A 20,111-nucleotide genomic window follows, 5' to 3' on the forward strand; every position below is an offset into this window, starting at 1 on the left:
TCAGCCTTCCATTCTTCCGAGGTCGGTCAAAGGAGTACCCAGCTTGCTGGGGGGAAAGTGTAGATGACTGGGGAAGGCAAGGGCAAACCACCCCGTAAAAAGTCTGCCGTGAAAACGTTGTGAAAGCAACGTCACCCCGGAGTCGGAAACGACTGGTGCTTGCACAGGGAACTGACTACTGACTACCTCTAGGGCTGAATTTCTCACCTGCCTAATGACCCCTTTGGCAACGCAGAGCGTATTCGCTAGCTAGGTTCAATGTGCTACCATCTGCCATACTTCTTGAAAGATTCCATAAAACACGCTATGCTAACAGACTGTGCACTTGTGCATGTCCAGAGATAGAAACTTTAGAACATGAGCTCCTAAACTGTACTTTTTCCTCTGACCTGTGCTCCACACTCATTGACCCCTGTTTGAGTGAACAAACAGCAGAGCCCGACAAATATAAAATTGTCTTCCTGTTGTCAACTCGGATCCGATTGGCGATTGAAACTGTTGCAAATTTTTTATATCTAGCATCCACGGGGCGATTAATGTATTTGCAAATTGCCAATTGATGGATGGATCGGGGCCCTGTAATGTTCGATATGATGCCAAGAAAGGTTATTGAATTGAATTGAAATTGGAGCCTGCCCGGACTGTCTGAGAAGCCCCCTTCCCTCAATGGCCGAGAACCGGAGCTCAGTCCGGAAAGTCCCGCGTTCAAATTTCACGTCAGTCGCAAACGGACCAATGGCTTCCAGCAAGCCACGCCCTCGGCCCCCGCTCACCTCCCTCGCAGGGCAGTTGTGGCGATGTCGGCCCGCCTGGCAGGGCGGTTGGAAGGATTACAGCGAGATAGATAGATAGATAGATAGATAGATAGATAGATAGATAGATAGATAGATAGATAGATAGATAGATAGATAGATGAATTTATTGTCATTGTTCTCAACAAAAAGAGAGCAACGAAATGAGGTGCTCTTCCACAAACATACCAACACATCAAACACACATATTCATAAACCATTTAAATACATCTAAAACCATTAAACCATTTAAACCATTAAAACCATTTAAATACATCTAAAACGGATAAACATTCATAAAACCATTTAAACCATTTAAACCATTAAATAAACATTCATAAAACCATTAAACATTCATAAAACCATTAAAACCATTTAAACCATTCTCGCTCTCTCGGCTTGGCTTCGCGAACGAAGATTTAAGAAGGGTGCAATAGTCCACGTTTGCTGCAGGCTCGCTGGTGGCTGACAAGACCAATGTGGGACAGGCAGGTCCGGCCACAGCGGCTGCAGGGAAAAGTCTGATTTAGGGTTGGTCCTGTAGCAGTGCGATTCTTCCTCAATCTCCTTTTGTCCTCAAGACCAGCTATGCGTATGTTCTCAAAGGAAGAGACAGCCTGGTGGATGGTGTGCCTCCATGCTTTGCGATCTGAGGCGAGGTCAGACCACTGGTGATGGTTGATGTGACAGGTGCTAAGGGATTTCTTCAAGGAGTCCTTGTACCTCTTCTTTGGTGCCCCTCTATTTCGATGGCCGGTGGAGAGTTCGCCATACAGGGCAATCTTGGGAAGGCGGTGGTTTTCCATCCTAGAAATATGCCCTGCCCAGCGCAGCTGCGTCTTCAACAGCAGTGCCTCGATGCTGGTAACCTCTGCCCGCTTGAGGACTTCAGTGTTGGTCACAAAGTCACTCCAGTGGATGTTGAGGATGGTGCGAAGGCAGCGCTGATGAAAGCGCTCAAGGAGTCGCAGGTGATGACGGTATAAAACCCACGATTCGGAGCCATAGATGAGGGTTGTCATCACAACCGCTTTGTAAACATTGATCTTTGTGCCTTTTTTCAGATGCTTGTTGCTCCACACTCTTTTGTGCAGTCGGCCAAATGCACGGTTTGCCTTTGCCAGCCTGTTGTCAATCTCCTTGTCGATCTTGGCATCTGAGGAGATGATGCACCCCAGGTAGCTGAACTGCTGGACTGTCTTCAGAGCTGATTCACCCACAGTGATGCAGGGAGGGTGATAATCTTCCTGGGGTGCAGGCTGGTGGAGAACTTCTGTCTTCTTCAGACTAACTTCTAGGCCGAATAGCTTGGCAGCCTCTGCAAAGCAGGACGTCATATGCTGCAGAGCTGATACCGAGTGGGAGACGAGTGCAGCATCATCAGCAAACAGTAGCTCTCGGATGAGTTTTTCCATTGTCTTGGAGTGTGCCTTTAGTCGCCTCAGGTTGAACAGGCTGCCATCGGTGCGATAGCGGATGTAGACACCATCGTCCTCATCTAGATCTACTGCGGCTCTTTGAAGCATCATGCTAAAGAAGATCGTAAAGAGAGTTGGCGCGAGAACGCAGCCTTGCTTTACACCTGTGCCTATTGGGAAGGGCTCCGAGAGGTCGTTGCAGTGTCTGACTTGGCCTCGCTGGTCTTCGTGTAGCTGGATGATCATGCTGAGGAACCTTGGGGGACATCCTAAACGTTCCAAGATTTGCCACAGGCCTTTCCTGCTAACGGTATCGAAAGCTTTGGTAAGGTCGACAAAAGTCACATACAGACCCTTGTTCTGTTCCCTGCATTTCTCTTGGAGCTGCCTGAGAACAAATACCATGTCGGTGGTGCTCCTGTTAGCTCTGAAGCCGCACTGGCTCTCTGGGAGGAGTTCTTCTGCAATGGTGGGCACCAGTCTGTTCAGGAGTATTCTGGCAAGGATTTTGCCTGCGATGGAGAGCAGGGTTATCCCCCGGTAGTTGGAGCAGTCTGACTTTTCCCCTTTGTTCTTGTATAGGGTGATGATGATTGCATCGCGAAAGTCCTGTGGTAATTTGCCTTGTTCCCAGCAGGTGACAAGTACTTTGTGAAGTGAGCTATGTAGTACTGTGCCCCCATGCTTCCAGATCTCTGGTGGAATTCCATCAACTCCTGCTGCCTTGCCACTTTTCAGTTGCTTGATGGCTTTAACAGTCTCTTCTAGGGTGGGGATCTCATCCAACTCTGTTTTCACCGGTTGAAGTGGGGTGAGGTGGATTGCTGAATCTTGAACTACGCGGTTGGCACTGAAGAGAACCTGAAAATACTCCGACCACCGGTTCAGTATGGATGCCTTGTCTGTGAGGAGCACTTGGCCGTCTGCACTACGCAAGGGACTCTGAGCCTGATATGATGGACCATATACTGCCTTCAGGGCTTCGTAGAACCCTCTTAAATCACCAGTGTCTGCACACAGCTGGGTTCTCTCTGCAAGCTTGGTCCACCACTCGTTCTGAATGTCTCGAAGCTTGCGCTGGAGGTTGCTACATGCAGCGCGAAAGGTTGCTTTTTTCCCAGGACAGGAGGGCTGAGCAAGATGTGCTTGGTAGGCAGATCTCTTTTTTGCCAGTAATTCTTGGATCTCTTGATTGTTCTCATCAAACCAGTCCTTGTTCTTCCTTGTGGAGAACCCGAGGACTTCTTCAGAGATCTGCAGGACGGTAGTTTTTAGGTGTTCCCAGAGTGCTTCTGGAGAAGGGTCTGTGGGGCAACTGAGGTCCTCAATTCTTGACTGGAGTTTTGCCTGGAAGGCAGCTTTAACTTCGGCTGACTGGAGGCTGCCAACCTGAAACTTCCTCCGAGGGATACCTCCTCTCCTGGGTGTGGGTTTAAAGTGAAGACGGAGATTGCAGCGTACAAGACGATGATCCGTATGACATTCTGCGCTGGGCATTACTCGGGTGTGTAAGACATCTCGAAGGTCTCTCTGGCGCACCAGAATGTAGTCGATAAGGTGCCAATGCTTGGACCGTGGGTGCATCCAGGTTGTCTTCAGACTGTTCTTCTGCTGGAAGATAGTGTTGGTGATGGTGAGCTGGTGCTCCATGCAGAATTCTAGCAGGAGGCGCCCGTTGTCATTGCAGTTGCCAATGCCGTGTTTGCCAAGTACTCCTTTCCAGGCTTCCGAGTCTTTACCTACTCTGGCATTGAAGTCGCCAAGGATGATCACCTTGTCCTCTGTAGGGGTCTTCCGTACAAGGTTGCGTAGATCAGCATAGAACTTGTTCTTTTCTGCAGGATCTGCTTGAAGGGTTGGGGCATACACACTGAAGAGTGTTGCATGCTGCTTGTTTTGAAGTGGGAGGCGCATGGACATGATGCGATCTGAGTGACCTGTTGGAAGGTTTTCGAGTTTGGAGGCAATGGAGTTCCTGACCATGAAGCCAACGCCAGAAAGGCGGCTCTCAGCCTTTGACTTACCCGACCAGTAGAGGGTATAGCCAGCACCGTGTTCTTGAAGACTACCTTCCTCAGGGAAACGGACCTCACTGAGAGCTGCTATGTCGATATTCAACCTGAGAAGTTCGTGGGCAACTAGAGCAGAGCGTCGTTCAGGGCGACCACTGCCTACTGTGTCAAGCATGGTTCTGATGTTCCAACACGCAAGGTTTAGTCTTTGCACACTTTGTGAGGCAGGTGCATGCCTTTTCTTTGTTGTTATTTTTCGACCGCAAGTAAGGATGCCCGTTGACCGCGGCTAGCCAACTGGGGTGGGGGAGACGAGCTTTGTTTAGGCCACCTTTTCTAGGCCCCTCTCCGTGTGGAGCAAGCAGTGCTGTCCCTAGATAAGGCTGCTTGGTCGTTCAGGGTGCTGCCGAAAGATGCTTTCGTCTCCGGGTTAGCATCAGGCGACCAATATCCTGAACCGCCTACATGCAGGATCGGGACTGCGGCTTCCAGTGGCACCTTCCACCTGCCGTTTCGCCCCTTGCCTATCGCTGCAGGACTTGATGCATTGTGGGTTGTGTGTGTGGATATGCCCTTCAGGCCTGCGCAGAGGAATTTTTTAGGTGAAGCGCAGTGTGCGCGGTACTGGCTCCACCCTTTCACCTGGGGGTCATCTGCCATGGCCCAGTAAGCCGGGACGCCGGCAGTGAGTCCTCCAGGTGGTAGGTGTTACATTAACGAGCTCTATCTGCCCGGGTTTGATGTTAGAGTTTTCCTTCTCTGAGGCTGACGAAGTTGGTGGGCCCAGCCTGCCCATCCGGTTATACCGCCGGACAATTCGGTCGCACCATGACGTAGCAAACTCTGTGAAAACGGGGGGGACCAGCGAGAAGGTGTTGCTACGGATGCAGTAATGCAGGAGAGGCCATTGCAGTGACCATCTGCCAGGCATAGCCAGACAGTGACCACGCGGCGTTCACTACACCGGGAGAGGAGAGGCTATGTATTGCGCATGCACTTTCCCTGGGGGGGGTAGGATTCCCAGAGGGAGCCCACCCCCCACCACCCCACCATTTAAACCATTAAATACATCTAAAACAGATAATCCTTCATAACCCTGCATTTAACCTAACCACAGCACTTGGATAGAAACTGTCCTTAAATCTGTTTGTCCTAGCCTTCAACACTCTATATCGTCTACCTGACGGTAAGATCTCAAAAAGCAAATGGCCCAGATGTGTATGGTCCCTTAGGATCATTTGTATCTTCCTTTTACATGCCATATTATACAGATCCACCAATGAGGGGAGAGAACATCCACAAATCTTTTGTGCTCTTCTCGTCACTCTTTGGAGCACCCTTCTCTCTGCTTCCGTGCAGCTCCCAAACCACGTGCAGAGATAATACGTACACGCCGATTATGATTTCTGTTACCGTAAAATCCGGAAAGTGATGGCTTCATCCCCTGCTTTTTGCTCGCTGCCTCTTTTGGCAGCGAGCAGGAATCGGGGGTGGTGGTGGTGGTGTTAAATGGCTGCTTCTGCTGCTTCTCCTCTTCCCCCTCCTCCTCCTCCTCCTCCTGAAAAGCAGCAGGGAGCAGAAAGCAGGGATCACAAACCGATACAAACCGTTTGTGAACATATTGGTTTGTGGTTCAGATACGAACCGAACCAAAAAAAAAAGAGTGGTTCGTGCCCATCCCTAGTGATGAAGACGACGACGACCCAGGGAAAACATGAACTGGCTGGGCATTGTGAGCTTTTGTACTTAAGCTACTTCATGTGCTGGTCAGCCATCTAGTCCAGCCTCATAACTTAACTCCTAACTTTAACTTGTTCATAAATGATTTAGAGTTGGGAGAGAGCAGTGAAGTGGCCAAGTTTGTGGATGACACTAAATTGGTGGTGAGAACCAGAGAGGATTGGGAGGAACTCCAAAGGGATCTGTTGAGGCTGGCTGAGTGGGCGTCAACGTGGCAGATGCGGTACAGTGTGGCCAAGTGCAAAGTAATGCACATTGGGGCCAAGAATCCCAGCTACGAATACAAGTTGATGGAGTGTGAACTGGCAGAGACTGACCAAGAGAGAGAGCTTGGGGTCGTGGTAGATAACTCACTGAAAATGTCAAGACAGTGTGTGTTTGCAATAAAAAAGGCCAACGCCATGCTGGGAATTATTAGGAAGGGAATTGAAAACAAATCAGCCAGTATCATAATGCCCCTGTATAAATCGATGGTGAGGTCTCATTTGGAGTACTGTGTGCAGTTCTGGTCGCCGCACCTCAAAAAGGATATTATAGCATTGGAGAAAGTCCAGAAAAGGGCAACTAGAATGATTAAAGGGCCGGAGCACTTTCCCTATGAAGAAAGGTTGAAATGCTTGGGGCTCTTTAGCTTGGAGAAACGTCGACTGCGGGGTGACATGATAGAGGTTTACAAGATTATGCATGGGATGGAGAAGGTAGAGAAAGAAGTACTTTTCTTCCTTTCTCACAATACAAGACTTGGTGGGCATTCGATGAAATTGCTGAGCAGACAGGTTAAAATGGATAAAAGGAAGTACTTCTTCACCCAAAGGGTGATTAACATGTGGAATTCACTGCCACAGGAGATGGTGGCGGCCACAAACATAGCCACCTTCAAGAGGGGTTTAGATAAAAATATGGAGCAGAGGTCCATCAGTGGCTATTAGCCACAGTGTGTGTGTGTGTGTGTATATATAATTTTCATTTGCCCACTGTGTGACACAGAGTGTTGGACTGGATGGGCGATTGGCCTGATCTAACGTGGCTTCTATTATGTTCTTATGTTCTCCTGTCTCACACAGAGGCCAACCAGTTCCTCTGGAGGACCAACAACAGGGCAGAGAGACTGAGTCCTTCCTAAGAACATCAGAAGAGCCCTGCTGGATCAGACCAGGGAGGGTCCATCTAGTCCAGCCTCCTGTCTCACACAGGGGCCAACCAGTTCCTCTGGAGGGCCAACAACAGGGCAGAGAGGCTGAGGCCTTCATAAGAACCTCAGAAGAGCCCTGCTGGGTCAGACCAGGGAGGGTTCATCTAGTCCAGCCTCCTGTCTCACACAGGGGCCAACCAGTTCCTCTGGAGGGCCAACAACAGGGCAGAGAGGCTGAGGCCTTCATAAGAACCTCAGAAGAGCCCTGCTGGGTCAGACCAGGGAGGGTTCATCTAGTCCAGCCTCCTGTCTCACACAGTGGCCATCCAGTTCCTCTGGAGGGCCAACAACAGGGCAGAGAGGCCGAGGCCTTCATAAGAACCTCAGAAGAGCCCTGCTGGATCAGACCAGTGAGGGTCCATCTAGTCCAGTCTCCTGTCTCACACAGGGGCCAACCAGTTCCTCTGGAGGGCCAACAACAGGGCAGAGAGGCCGAGGCCTTCATAAGAACCTCAGAAGAGCCCTGCTGGGTCAGACCAGGGAGGGTCCCTCTAGTCCAGCCTCCTGTCTCACACAGTGGCCAGCCAGTTCCTCTGGAGGGCCAACAACCAGGCATAGAGGCCTTCCCGTGATGTTGCCTCCTGGCACTGGGATTCAGATGTTGACTGCCTCTGAATATGAAGGTTCCCTTTCATCCCCATCGCTAGCTCTCACTGATCTATCTTTCTTCCATGGATCTGTCTAGTCCCCTATTACTGTTAGTCCTCTATCTATGCCTTTGGCCATCACTGCATCCTCTCCTAGCTAGCGATGAGTCTTCCTCCCTCCACCCATTTAACATTTTTGCTGGCTGAGTTTTCAGGGGAGGGAGGGTGGCTCAGTGTTAGAGCATCTGCTTGGTAATCAGAAGGCCACAGGTTCAATCCCCGGCATCTCCAACTAAAAAGGGTCCAGGCAAGTAGGCGTGAAAAACCTCCGCTTGAGAACCTGGAGAGCGGCTGCCAGTCTGAGTAGACAATACTGGAGGGAGGGACGGTGGCTCAATGGCAGAGCATCTGCTTGGTAAGCAGAAGGTCCCAGGTTCAATCCCCGGCATCAACTAAAAAGGGTCCAGGCAAGTAGGCATGAAAAACCTCCGCTTCAGAACCTGGAGAGCGGCTGCCAGTCTGAGTAGACAATACTGGAGGGAGGGACGGTGGCTCAATGGCAGAGCATCTGCTTGGTAAGCAGAAGGTCCCAGGTTCCATCCCCGGCATCTCCAACTAAAAAGGGTCCAGGCAAGTAGGTATGAAAAACTTCAGTTTGAGACCCTGGAGAGCGGCTGGCAGTCTGAGTAGACAATACTGGAGGGAGGGACGGTAGCTCAATGGCAGAGCATCTGCTTGGTAATCAGAAGGTCCCAGGTTCCATCCCCGGCATCTCCAACTAAAAAGGGTCCAGGCACGTAGGTATGAAAAACTTCAGTTTGAGACCCTGGAGAGCGGCTGCCAGTCTGAGTAGACAATACTGGAGGGAGGGACGATAGCTCAATGGCAGAGCATCTGCTTGGTAATCAGAAGGCCCCAAGTTCAATCCCCAGCATCTGCAACTCAAAAGGGTCCAGGCAAGTAGGTGTGAAAAACCTCAGCTTGAGACCCTGGAGAGCCGCTGCCAGTCTGAGAAGACAATACTGACTTTGATGGACTGAGGGTCTGATTCAGTAGAAGGCAGCTTCATAGGTTCAGATATCTTGAATGTGTGTGGGTTTGCATATTGCGTTAAAATTACACATTTGTGTGCTTCAGATGCTTTTGCTTTGGTCCTTGACTTTCGGTTTCCACCTCCCCAGCCCTTCATCCGGATCCATCCCCCTCCCTTTGATCACCTGCTGCCGCTGCATGAGGAAGGTGGGGCTTTGGGGTTTCCACCAGGTGGAATCCGCTGCACCCGAGACGGATCCGCCCACTGGCCTGATGGCCACACACCCCAATCCTACTGACGGCCGATCAGACAAAGCACCTGCTGTCCCCACCTCTCCGCGTCGGATGATCACCCGAAGCCAAGACACAACCTTTCCTCCGGGCCATGAACAGGTAGGCCTTGGCCGCTTCATCCGTCTGCTGACTAGATTCAGCGAAAGCCGAAGGAAGTGGGCTAAAATTAATAAAATGAATTTTAACAGGGATAAATGTAAAGTTCTGCATTTAGGTAGGGAAAATCCCATGCATGGTTATCGGATGGGGGAGACTTGTCTTAGCAGTAGTATGCGTGAAAAGGATCTTAGTGGACCATATGCTGAACATGAGTCAGCAGCGTGATGCGGTGGCTAAAAAGGCAAATGCAATTTTGGGCTGTATCAACAGAAGTCTAGTGTCCAGATCACGGGATGTGATGGTATCGCTTTACTCTGCTCTGGGAAGACCTCACCTGGAGTATTGTGTTCAGTTTTGGGCACCACATTTTAAGAAGGATATAGACAAGCTGGAACGGGTCCAGAGGAAGGCGACAAAGATGGTGAGGGGTCGAGACCAAGTCCTATGAGGAAAGGTTGAAGGAGCTGGGGATGTTTAGCCTGGAGAGGAGGCAGCTGAGAGGTGATATGATCACCATCTTCAAGTCCTTGAAGGGCTGTCATGTAGAGGATGGTGTGGAATTGTTTTCTGTGGCCCCGGAAGGTAGGACCAGAAGCAGTGGGTTGAAATTAAATCAGAAGAGTTTCCGGCTCAACATTAGGAAGAACTTCCTGACCATTAGAGAGGTTCCTGAGTGAAACAGGCTTCCTCCTTGGGAGGTGGTGGGCTCTCCTTCTTTGGAGGTTTTAAAACAGAGGCTAGATGGCCATCTGACAGCAATGAAGATCCTGTGACTTTAGGGGGAGGGGTTTGTGAGATTCCTGCATTGGGCAGGGGGTTGGACTGCATGACCCTGGAGGTCCCTTCCAACTCTACGATTCTATGATTCTAAGTGCAAAGGAAAAGGTGATGATAACTTGGTGCAGGGCTTCTTTTGTAGCAGAAACTCTTTTGCATATTAGGCCACACCCCTCTTATGTAGCCAATCGTCGCAAGAGCTTACAGGGTTCTTCTTACAGGGCCTACTGTAAGCTCCAAGAGCTACATCAGGGGTGTATGGCCTAATATGCAAAGGAGCTCCTGCTAGAATCCCACCCCTGGGCCACACACCCCCAATGCAGTCAATCCTCCTGGAACTTACAGTAGGCCCTGTAAGAAGAGCCCTGTAAGCTCTGGGAGGATTGGCTACATAAGAGGGGTGTGGCCTAATATGCAAAGGAGCTCCTGCTAGAATTCCACCCCTGGGCCACACACACACCCCCGATGCAGTCAATCCTCCTGGAACTTACAGTAGGCCCTGTAAGAAGAGCCCTGTATGTTTTTGGAGGATTGGCTACATCAGGGGTGTGTGGCCTAATATGTAAAGGAGCTCCTGCTAGAATTCTACCCCCGGGCCACACACCCTTGATGCAGCCAATCCTCTCGGAGTTTACAGGAGGCTCTGTAAGAAGAGCCCTGTAAGCTCTTGGAGGATTGGCTACATAAGAGGGGTGTGGCCTAGTATGCAAAGGAGTTCCTGCTACCAAAAAAAGCCCTGACTGGGCATAACTCTCTCCTGATGTTTTAGAAAAAGGAAATGTAAGGAATTGCCCTAGATGCAGATGGGCAGACACGTTGGCCTGAAGCAGCAGTTTGATTAAGGTCCACACAGTTTGATTCAAGGTACGAGCTTCTGTGTGCCAGCAGACTGCTTCAGATCAAATGCAACGGAAGAAGACCATTCAGATTTATAGGCAGGGCGGAAAAGCAGATCAGCTCGGCTCGTTCCTGGTTGTCTTAAAATGTCTACAATTAGAACGATCTAATACCGCTCTACGACGGGCAGGCCTGTTGAAAGGAATCAGACGAGAAATAAAACGCAGACCCGCTACAATCATTAAGCACAATGCTTTTTAATTAAAAAAAAACCCCAACAACTTCATTGAGCCACGCCTTAGTTAACGATAAAGTGAAGATACGGACACATTCAAGGTGATACGTTATAAATTATAAATTTATTTATTTATTTGTTACATTAAATTTCTATCCCGCCCTCTCCGCAAGCGGACTCAGGGCGGCTAACGACATTCGTTTTCGCAAGTTGAAAACCAATAAAATATCATTACAATTTTAAAATTTTCTAAAAAACCATTTCATGGTGCTGTATCGCCACAATATACAATGTAGGCGAGTTCTTCTTTTCAGACGGTGACCACCTAGTATTCTATATAATGTCGGGTGGCAGCTCTCTCCCAGTTAGATATCAAAGGCCTGTCGAAACAATTCGGTCTTACAGGCCCTGCGGAAAGTAGAGAGATTCCGCAAGGCCCTTATGGCCTCCGGGAGAGCATTCCACAATTCTGGTGCTGCCACTGAGAAGGCCCTAGCTCGCGTCGAACGCAACCTAGCCTCCCTTGGTCCAGGGATGGACAATAGATTTTTTGTCCCTGAATGCCGTGCTCTCTGCGGGAATATGTGGAGAAAGGCGGTCCTGCAGATAGACAGGCCCCTGACCATAGAGGGCTTTAAAGGTCAATACCAACACCTTGAAATGGACTCGGAACACAATAGGTAGCCAGTGCAGCTCTTTCAGCACTGGCCGAATGTGCTTCCATTGAGGAAGCCCCATTAACAGCCGTGCCGTAGCGTTCTGCGCTAGCTGTAGTTTCCGAGTCAGCGTCAAGGGTAGCCCCATGTAGAGAGCATTACAGCGATCTATTCTTGAAGTGACCGTAGCATGGATCACCGTTGCTAAGTCGTCGTGCTCCAGGAAAAGGGCCAACTGCCGCACCTGCCGAAGGTGAAAAAAGGCGGATACAAAATTGATGTATACACGATAATATAGAAAACAAACGTGTTAACAATTTAAATATAATCCGACACCGTTATTAAATAAAAGTGGTACAATTCTCCACTAGTAATATAATGTTCAATAAAAGACGAAAGTTCGTGTACTTTTGCGGTGATGTGAGCAAAGTCATTGGTTTTGATTGAACAAAATCGAAATAACAATACCATTTCTCCAGAAAGTTGTTATTACTTGATGATTCAATTTGTAGCAAATCAGACGCAGTTTTGTTCCTAACAGGGATGGTGGCTCAGTGGTAGAGCATCTGCTTGATAAGCAGAAGGTCCCAGGTTCAATCCCCGGCATCTCCAACTAAAAAGGGTCCAGGCAAGTAGGTGTAAAAAACCTCCGCTTGAGACCCTGGAGAGCCACTGCCGGTCAGGAGAGGGACGGTGGCTCAGTGGTAGAGCATCTGCTTCATAAGCAGAAGGTCCCAGGTTCAATCCCCGGCATCTCCCACTAAAAAGGGTCCAGGCAAAGAGGCGTGAAAAACCTCCACTTGAGACCCTGGAGAGCCACTGCCGGTCAGGAGAGGGACGGTGGCTCAGTGGTAGAGCATCTGCTTGGTAAGGAGATAGTCCCAGGTTCAATCCCCAGCATCTCCAACTCAAAAGGGTCCAGGCAAGTAGGCGTGAAAAACCTCCGCTTGAGACCCTGGTGAGCCACTGCTGGTCAGGGGAGGGACGGTGGCTCTGTGGTAGAGCATCTGCTTGGTAAGCAGAAGGCCCCAGGTTCAATCCCCGGCATCTCCAACTAAAAAGGGTCCAGGCAAGTAGGTGTTAAAAAACTCAGCTTGAGACCCTGGAGAGCCGCTGCCAGTCTGAGTAGACAATACTGACTTTGATGGACCCAGGGTCTGATTCAGTAGAAGACAGCTTCATATGTTCAACAGCTAAATCCCAAATCTTTAAGCACCGCCGTTGCAAAAAAGGAATGGATTTGGATTTCCATAAGTGAAAACTTGGTTCCTCTCTCATGGGATCCCTGTGTCTATCGGGGTGGCGTCGGCTTGAATTTCCACAAGGGTACGGCGCAGCCGGCTCACTCGCACTGTCTTGTGCCTCCTTTCCGCACCTCTCCCAGCGTGAGAAGAGCCCTTCGCCGGTGATCAGCCGCATGCGGAGCTGGGACAGCTCGAGCTCCGGCGAACGCCTCGAAGGAGAAGCGGCCAGCCCCACCACCCGGAGCCGGCCCGTGACCCGCAGCATGGGGCAAGGTGACTTGAGCGGCCTGGGGATGGAGGTGCCGTCCAGCCCCCATCGGAAGGCCAAGAGGGCACGCCTGTGCTCTTCCAGCAGTTCGGTGAGTGTGGGGTAGAGCAGACGGGCCAGGAGGTACCTGCCGTGTGCGTGCACGCATATAGCGAGAGGGACGGTGGCTCAGCAGGGATGCAGGTTTGCCTGTTAAAGGTCATGTTATGTTCCCATCTGAGAATCCCCCTTGCCCCATTATTGTGTGACCCGGAGTGCAAAATATTTTTTTGGCCACTGCCTGAGCTTTTCGACGCATGCCACTCTCCTAAGTGTTCGTTGGAAGCGGAGAGGGGAAAAGAGGAAGGGGTAGCTGTTACCGTACTAGAGGGAAATGGATTAGGACTGGCCACTGAGAAGGTGTATTGATGTCCGATCTTGCCAGATCTCAGAAACTAAGCAGGGTCAGCCCTGGTCAGTATCTGGATGGGAGACCACCAAGGAAGTCCCGGGTCATGATGCAGAAGCAGCCAATGGCAAACCACCTCGGAACATCGGCCCTGAAAACCCTCTGAGGTCACCATAAGGCAGCTGCGGCTTGGCAGTGACTATACACAACTCCCTTCGGATAGTAGCTCAACATTATTACCTTTGAGTTTCCTAAGAGCTCTTGGGTGTGAGCCATCAGGAACTGGAGACTTAGCTCCGGCAGGTCTAGAATTCCGTCTCCGGTCACCTCGATTTGACTCGGTTCTTCAGACTCCCTTCCCATGACACGGGGACACAGACTTTCCACAACTCAGCACAAATACAAAGGATTAAGAACATAAGAGGAGCCATGTTGGATCAGGCCAGAGGCCCCTCCAGTTCAACACTCTGCGTCACATAAGAACATAAGAGAAGCCCTGTTGGATCAGGCCAATGGCCCGTCCAGTGCAACACTCTGTGTCACATAAGAACAGAAGAGAAGCCATGTTGGGTCAGGCCAATGGCCTATCCAGTCTAACACTCTGTGTCACATAAGAACAGAAGAGAAGCCATGCTGGATCAGGCCAATGGCCCATCCAGTCCAAAACTCTGTGTCACATAAGAACATAAGAGAAGCCATGTTGGATAAGGCCAGTGGCCCCTCCATCCAGCACTCTGTGTCACATGAGAACATAAGAGAAGCCATGTTCGATCAGGCCAATGGCCCCTCCAGTCCAACACTCTGTGTCACATAAGAACATAAGAGAAGCCATGTTGGATAAGGCCAGTGGCCCCTCCATCCAGCACTCTGTGTCACATGAGAACATAAGAGAAGCCATGTTCGATCAGGCCAATGGCCCCTCCAGTCCAACACTCTGTGTCACAGAAGAACATAAGAGAAGGCATGTTGAATCAAGCCAATGGCCCCTCCAGTCAAACACTCTGTGTCACATAAGAATGTAAGAGAAGCCATGTAGGATCAGGCCAATGGCCCATCCAGTCCAACACTCTGTGTCACATAAGAACATAAGAGAAGCCATGTTGGATAAGGCCAGTGGCCCCTCCATCCAGCACTCTGTGTCACATGAGAACATAAGAGAAGCCATGTTCGATCAGGCCAATGGCCCCTCCAGTCCAACACTCTGTGTCACAGAAGAACATAAGAGAAGGCATGTTGAATCAAGCCAATGGCCCCTCCAGTCAAACACTCTGTGTCACATAAGAATGTAAGAGAAGCCATGTAGGATCAGGCCAATGGCCCATCCAGTCCAACACTCTGTGTCACATAAGAACATAAGAGATGCCATTTTGGATCAGGCCAGTGGCCCCTCCAGTCCAACACTCTGTGTCACACAAGAATGTAAGAGAAGCCATGTTGGATGAGGCCAATGGCCCATCCAGTCCAACACTGTCACATAAGAACATAAGAGAAGCCATGTTGGATCAGGCCAATGACCCACCCAGTCCAACACTCTGTGTCACATAAGAACATAAGAGATGCCATTTTGGATCAGGCCAATGGCCCCTCCAGTCCAACACTCTGTGTCACATAAGAATGTAAGAGAAGCCATGTTGGATCAGGCCAATGGCCCCTCCAGTCCAACACTCTGTGTCACATAAGAACATAAGAGAAGCCATGTTGGATCAGGCCAGTGGCCCCTCCAGTCCAACACTCTTTGTCACATAAGAACATAAGAGAAGCCCTGTTGGATCAGGCAAATGGCCCCTCCAGTGCAACACTCTGTGTCACAGAAGAACATAAGAGAAGCCATGTTGGATCAGGCAAATGGCCCCTCCAGTGCAACACTCTGTGTCACACAGTGGCAAAAAATCCAGGTGCCATCAGGAGGTCCATCGGTGAGGCCAGAACTTTATTTTTCTTCTCTCCCTAGCTCTGAGTATGGGAAGCCCCTCACACAGTAACTGTTGAGCTGGGACACGCTTTAAGCCTTGGTCCTTCTGCCCCTCAACCACAGCCTTTCCCCATGTTGGGTGGTCCTCAAAGAATTATGAAGTGGAGGGGGACTGTCCTTCCTCCCTTTGAAACAGCTCCTTCTTGCTCTGATCTGGATAGCTCAGGCAAGCCCAGTCTCAGAAGTTAAGCAGGGCTGACTCTGGCAATTACCTGGAATACCAGTGCCGGGGGACATGGGCAGGCTCTATTCAGCCATCTCTCTGAACATCCTCAAAAGGGGTCAGTCACCAGAGGTTGCCATGACTCCCAGCTGCGCATACATGCACACACACACACGACATAGGAATACCAAAAAAAATGCAAAAAAATAGACAAGAAACCACTCCTCCTTCCTTTATTTATTTACTTGCTGTTTTTCTCTGCAATAGAGACCCAAAGCAGCTTACTCTATGCTTCTCTCCTCCATTTTATCCCCACAACAACCCTGTGAGGTAGGTTATTACTATTGTCGTATGGCCGTGTGTGCCGTGCAGCCAGGAGATCCTCAGATTGTCCGGCAGCCAGACATTCTTGCTCTTTTCAAATTACTCACCAGCAGGTGGTGAGCTAGACATGAGTGTTTTTTTTTTAAGGCAAGAGACGTTTCAGAGGTGGTTTGCCACTGCCTGCCCCTGCGTCCCGGCCCTGGTATTCCTGGGAGGTTGCCTTTCCAAACACTAGCCAGGGCCGGTTCTGCTTAGCTTCCAAGATCTGATGAGATCAGGCGAGCAAGAGGTAAGTTGAGGTTGAGTAAGTATGCCCAGCCCGAGCTCACCCAGCAGGCTTCTGTGGCACGAGTGGAAATTTGAACCCAGGTCTCTCAAGTACTAGTCCAGCACTCTTGATCAATATTCCCTCTAAGCTGCAGAATCTTGTGAGCAAAAATTCTACTTTGTGAGCTACTAGCATTAACGTTGTGGGCTACTGCAGTTATTAGGAGAGCCAGTTTGGTGTAGTGGTTAAGTGTGCAGACTCTTCTCTGGGAGAACCGGGTTTGATTCCCCACTCCTCCACTTGCAGATGCTGGAATGGCCTTGGGTCAGCCAGAGCTCTCTTATCTGGGAGAACCGGGTTGGATTCCCCATTCCTCCACTTCCAGCTGCTGGAATGGCCTTGGGTCAGCCAGAGTTCTCTTATCTGAGAGAACCGGGTTTGATTCCCCACTCCTCCACTTGCAGCTGCTGGAATGGTCTTGGGTCAGCTATAGCTCTGGCAGAGGTTGTCCTTGAAAGGGCAGCTGCTGTGAGAGCCCTCTCCAGCCCCACCCACCTCACAGGGTGTCTGTTGTGGGGGAGGAAGGAAAAGGAGATTGTAGGCCGCCCTGAGACTCTGTCCTTGAAAGGGCAGCTGCTGTGAGAGCCCTCTCAGCCCCACCCACCTCACAGGGTGTCTGTTGTAGGTGAGGAAGGGAAAGGAGATTGTAGGCCGCTCTGAGACTCTGTCCTTGAAAGGGCAGCTGCTGTGAGAGCCCTCTCAGCCCCACCCACCTCACAGGGTGTTTGTTGTGGGGGAGGAAGGAAAAGGAGATTGTAGGCCACTCTGAGACTCTGTCCTTGAAAGGGCAGCTGCTGTGAGAGCCCTCTCAGTTCCACCAATCTCACAGGGTGTTTGTTGTGGGGGAGGAAGATAAAGGAGGTTGTAGGCTGGTCTAAGACTGTCCTTGAAAGGGCAGCTGCTGTGAGAGCCCTCTCAGCCCCACCCGGCTCACAGGGTGTCTGTTGTGGGCGAGGAAGGGAAAGGAGATTGTAGGCCGCTCTGAGAGTCTGTCCTTGAAAGGGCAGCTGCTGTGAGAGCCCTCTCAGCCCCACCTGCCTCACAGGGTGTCTGTTGTGGGGAAGGAAGGGAAAGGAGATTGTAGGCCGCTCTGAGAGTCTGTGCTTGAAAGGGCAGCTGCTGTTAGAGCCCTCTCAGCCCCACCTACCTCACAGGGTGTTTGTTGTGGGGGAGGAAGGGGAAGGCGATTGTAGGCCTCTCTGAGCCTCTTCTTCTTATTGTGCTTTGTGGCCATTTTTCCTGTGCTAAGACAAAAATGTGTGAGCTGGAGGCTAAAAATCTGTGAGCTAGCTCCCGCTGACTCAGCTTAGAGGGGAAACTTCTCTTAACCACTATGCCACACTGCGTTCCTCAGGATTCATGTGCCCGGAGCTTCTTCAGCCCTGTCTCCCAGCACCGGGACTGGTGTCCTTGGGTCAACCCGGCGAAGGAGATGGAAGCCTCTGGGAATAGCGAAGACCAAGGAGACGGGATGCCCAGGAAGGTGGATCTTGGCTGGCAAGCGGTCCTGAAGGTCCTTCTCTCTTCCAAGCAGACCGATAGGCTGGCGGAGATGGAATCTGAGGTGTGAACTCCTCCTCTTCCAGGGCCCAGGGCATGATGGGTACTGTACAGCAGGGGTCTCTGAGCCTCCAGGTGCAATTTGGAATTCTGATACGGCCCAGTGGGCGCAGCCATCAAATGGCTGCCATGGGAGGCAGGGCTAGCCACAAAAGGGATGCCACGGGAGGTGGAGCCAGGCACAAAATGGCTGCCGTGGGAGGTGGAGCCAGCCCCAAAAGGGCTGCCGTGGGAGGTGGAGCCAGCCCCAAAAGGGCTGCCGTGAGAGGTGGAGCCAGCCATAAAAGGGCTGTTGCAGGAGGTGGAGCCAGCAACGAAATGGCTGTCCCAGCTCGCCTTCAGTCTCAGGGAAGACCCTTGTGCTGTGGGGATAGCTGCTGCCAAAGCAACATTTTTTTTAAAAATCCACACAGCCAATCAAACCTCCAATAGTCAAATTGGAAGCCTTGTTGGAAAAAAACCATTCCTGGTCCCCAAACTGACACAACAAGGCCTGCTGCGGGAGGTGGAGCCAGGCACAAAAGGGCTGCCGTGGGAGGTGGAGTCAGTCACAAAACGGCTGCCACGGGAGGCAGAGCCAACAACGAAATGACTGTCCCAGCTCGTCTTCGGTCTCAGGGGAGACCCTTGTGCTGTGGGGGCAGCTGCTGCCAAAGCAGCATTTTTTTAAAAAACCTGCACAGCCAATCAAACCTCCAATAGTCAAATTGGAAGCCTTGTTGGAAAAAAACCCTACCTGGCCCCAAAACTTTGGCAGGTGCCAGGAAAGGCACCAGCAGGCTGACTGTCCCTGAACATGGAGGTTCCTTTTTAGTCACTATCGCTAGTAGCTCCGGAATACACCCAAATCCCAAGTAGCCACTTTCAGCACACGGGTGCAGAAGTCTCTGATGTTCTTCTCTTTCTCCATCGCACTATAGAGCCTCTCAGTGAAATCCAGTAAGGTGTTCCGGATCTTCCGGCAGTGGGAAGCGGCCTCTTCCTCCAGCCTTTGATGGCGTCAAGGAAATGCGCATGCTGGGTGGGACTTCTGTTTGTTTCGTTCTTAATAGAAAAGGCTATGCTCGGCGTTGGAGCTTCGGCTGTCTGGGGAAGAACAAGCCTTGCAGACCAGGGCAATTTTTGAGGGCCGTGCTGACAGTTGAAGAAGGATCACGTGTAATCCTCAATCGTCAGCTGCCATTTTTCTTCCTCCATTGGTTTCCCACGAGGGTTTCCGGAAGTCTTTGCGGCTGGCAGCCATCGCTCAGGCAGTTCTGCGCCTCGTGCGTGGGAGAATTCCACGGGACGCTCTTGTCCAAGCCGCGCATCGATCCATTTGTGCAGGAAGAAACGAAGACGGGCGGCTTCTTGTATTGTGCGTCGGGGCATTTCTGCACCATCGATTCCTCTTTCTGTCTCAGCCCGGTTGCAAGGGATCCTGGGAAGACACTGATCTCGACCTTGGGAATATCTGACAGATTGTTCTCAGCACCTCCACTGAACTATGGTTCCCAGAATTCTGTGGGGGGGGGATAGTCTTACGGGATTTAAAATCCCTTGGTCCTCTGAACGCAGCCCTCCTCTTAAGTTGACACATCTGCTTTTCCGATTAAGGGCTAAGCTGTACGATGCTGAAATTCTTGAGCTGGAGCTTGTATAATTTGGCCCTTTAAAAGTAGCTGGTGGGGATGGGGGAAGGCACAATATACACCAGGGATGTGACAGGGGAAAGAGGAGAAGGTAAACAGGATGGAAGGTGAAGGTTACCCCCCTGAACCCAAGTGACATTTTGAAGATCCAAAGGACACATCTGGTGTTCCAGTTGGCAAACTTCAACTGGCATAGCTCATGGTTTGGCCTAAACCGAGCTCCCCCCCCCCCTCTTACGCCACTTCTGTGTTAACTGCTCGTTGGATATTAACTGTCAATAAAACATTTCACTGCCTTTTTATTTTTATAACCTCTCGGTGTTGTTCTTGGGCCCGGAATTGGTGGGAATTCTCTTCTGGGAAACTTTCACTTCTCCGATCTTATGAAGTCTGCAGGTTGAAGGTCCCACAGAAAATAGAATTTCAGCTGGCTGCCAGAGCCAGTTGGGTGAAGTGGTTACATGTACAGACTCTTATCTCAGAGAACCGGGTTTGATTCCCCACTCCTCCGCTTGCAGCTGCTGGAATGGCCTTGGATCAGCCATAGTTCTTGAAAAGGCAGC

General features: G+C 50.7%; 1 protein-coding gene and 1 non-coding gene across 2 annotated transcripts in view; both read left to right on the forward strand.

The window, feature by feature from the left end:
* The window catches only part of ZC3HC1 (zinc finger C3HC-type containing 1), a 39,476-nt gene extending 19,620 nt beyond the window's left edge, over nucleotides 1-19,856 (forward strand). The window contains exons 7-10 of the mRNA XM_060246027.1: nucleotides 8,922-9,165; nucleotides 13,055-13,273; nucleotides 17,712-17,921; nucleotides 18,838-19,856. Of these exons, the coding sequence (XP_060102010.1) occupies nucleotides 8,922-9,165; nucleotides 13,055-13,273; nucleotides 17,712-17,921; nucleotides 18,838-18,912 (748 nt within the window). The 3' untranslated portion in view covers nucleotides 18,913-19,856. The remainder of the gene's footprint in view (nucleotides 1-8,921; nucleotides 9,166-13,054; nucleotides 13,274-17,711; nucleotides 17,922-18,837) is intronic.
* On the forward strand, nucleotides 12,358-12,430 carry TRNAM-CAU (transfer RNA methionine (anticodon CAU)). Its single transcript has one exon. It is a non-coding gene; the product is annotated as a tRNA-Met (tRNA).
* Nucleotides 19,857-20,111: the final 255 nt, after the last annotated feature.

The sequence above is a fragment of the Heteronotia binoei genome, chromosome 8, assembly GCF_032191835.1.
Source record: "Heteronotia binoei isolate CCM8104 ecotype False Entrance Well chromosome 8, APGP_CSIRO_Hbin_v1, whole genome shotgun sequence".
In the NCBI taxonomy this organism is placed as follows: Eukaryota; Metazoa; Chordata; class Lepidosauria; order Squamata; family Gekkonidae; genus Heteronotia; species Heteronotia binoei.